The sequence below is a fragment of the Myotis brandtii genome, unplaced genomic scaffold, assembly GCF_000412655.1.
Source record: "Myotis brandtii unplaced genomic scaffold, ASM41265v1 scaffold933, whole genome shotgun sequence".
Lineage (NCBI taxonomy): Eukaryota > Metazoa > Chordata > Mammalia > Chiroptera > Vespertilionidae > Myotis > Myotis brandtii.
Window position 1 is genome coordinate 171,856 of NW_005371850.1, and position 1,129 is coordinate 172,984.

The 1,129-nt window shown below is 37.4% G+C and overlaps 1 protein-coding gene across 2 annotated transcripts in view; it reads right to left on the reverse strand.

Annotated features, from left to right (window-relative positions):
- LOC102255279 (enhancer of polycomb homolog 1) overlaps positions 1–1,129 on the reverse strand; it is a 93,839-nt gene that overhangs the window by 27,320 nt on the left and 65,390 nt on the right. For both annotated transcript variants that reach the window (XM_005885882.2, XM_005885881.2), the window contains exon 5: positions 697–845. In XM_005885882.2, the coding sequence (XP_005885944.1) occupies positions 697–845 (149 nt within the window). The remainder of the gene's footprint in view (positions 1–696; positions 846–1,129) is intronic.

Consider the following 1,129-nt stretch of genomic DNA (forward strand, 5'->3'; position numbering starts at 1 on the left):
GTAAGGGCAGAGGGTGGGGTGGGAACCGGGTGGAGGGGAGCTATGGGGGGAAAAAAGAGGAACAACTGTAATAATCTGAACAATAAAGATTTAATTAAAAAAGAAAAAAAAAGATTTGGTAGAGATGTTGAAGTTAATGCCTAAGATTAAGAACTTTCTGCTAATTTAAATTGCCTGTGTTATATACAAAACTAATTTTTCTGAACTGAATCACAAGAAATTCAACAGCAGTTTTCTCTGGGGATTGACACTAGGAAACAGGTGAGTAAGGCTTAAAGTTTTCACTGTGTATCTTGCTGAATGGTTATTTTGAGTGTTAGGATTATGGCCTTTTCCTTTCTCCTTTATGTTTTTTTAAATCAGTACATTCTAGTAAATAACATAAAAAGTTTAAAATGACAAATATTCTCTCTTATAGCCATGCACCCACTCACATAAGGACAAAAAAAAGATTTCAAAATGGAAATACCTGGCACATTTTAATTTTACTGAATACAATAACTTTTAAAGAAAATAAAGAAAGGAATATATGTAAAATTATACAAAGGATATTATAGCACACATTTAAATAGTCTCTAGTTATTATTAAAAGAAGATATCTCTGAACTAACAGATAATTGCTTAGGAAGTAAATTAACTCAGTATACAAAATGCTTATAGTACCATACTTACTACTGCTATTAAAATATACTTTACCTCTTTTCCATAATTTCCAGTGTTAAGTGCAATAGCTCCCTTTTACTCTTTTCTCTTCTTTTTATCATCTCTAGAATAGTAACAGCCCGACTTAGATCTCGACGCAGCTTAAGCATTTTTTCGTAAGAGGCTTCATCGTTTTTGCGATTCTGCAAATATAAAGGTCCTTATTTAATGTCAATAAGCACTTCTAGCTAGTGGCATTCTGAACATAGCTACTGATCCTATATAATAAAGAGGTAATATGCAAATTGACCACCACGCCCTTGCACAAGATGGCTGTCCCCATGTGGACACATGATGGCCGCCACAAGATAGCCAGCAGGGGAGGGCAGTTGGGGGCGACCAGGACAGCAGGGGAGGGCAGTTGGGGGCAACCAGGCCAGCAGGGGAGGGCAGTTGGGGGGGACCAGGCCTGCAGGGGAGGGCAGTT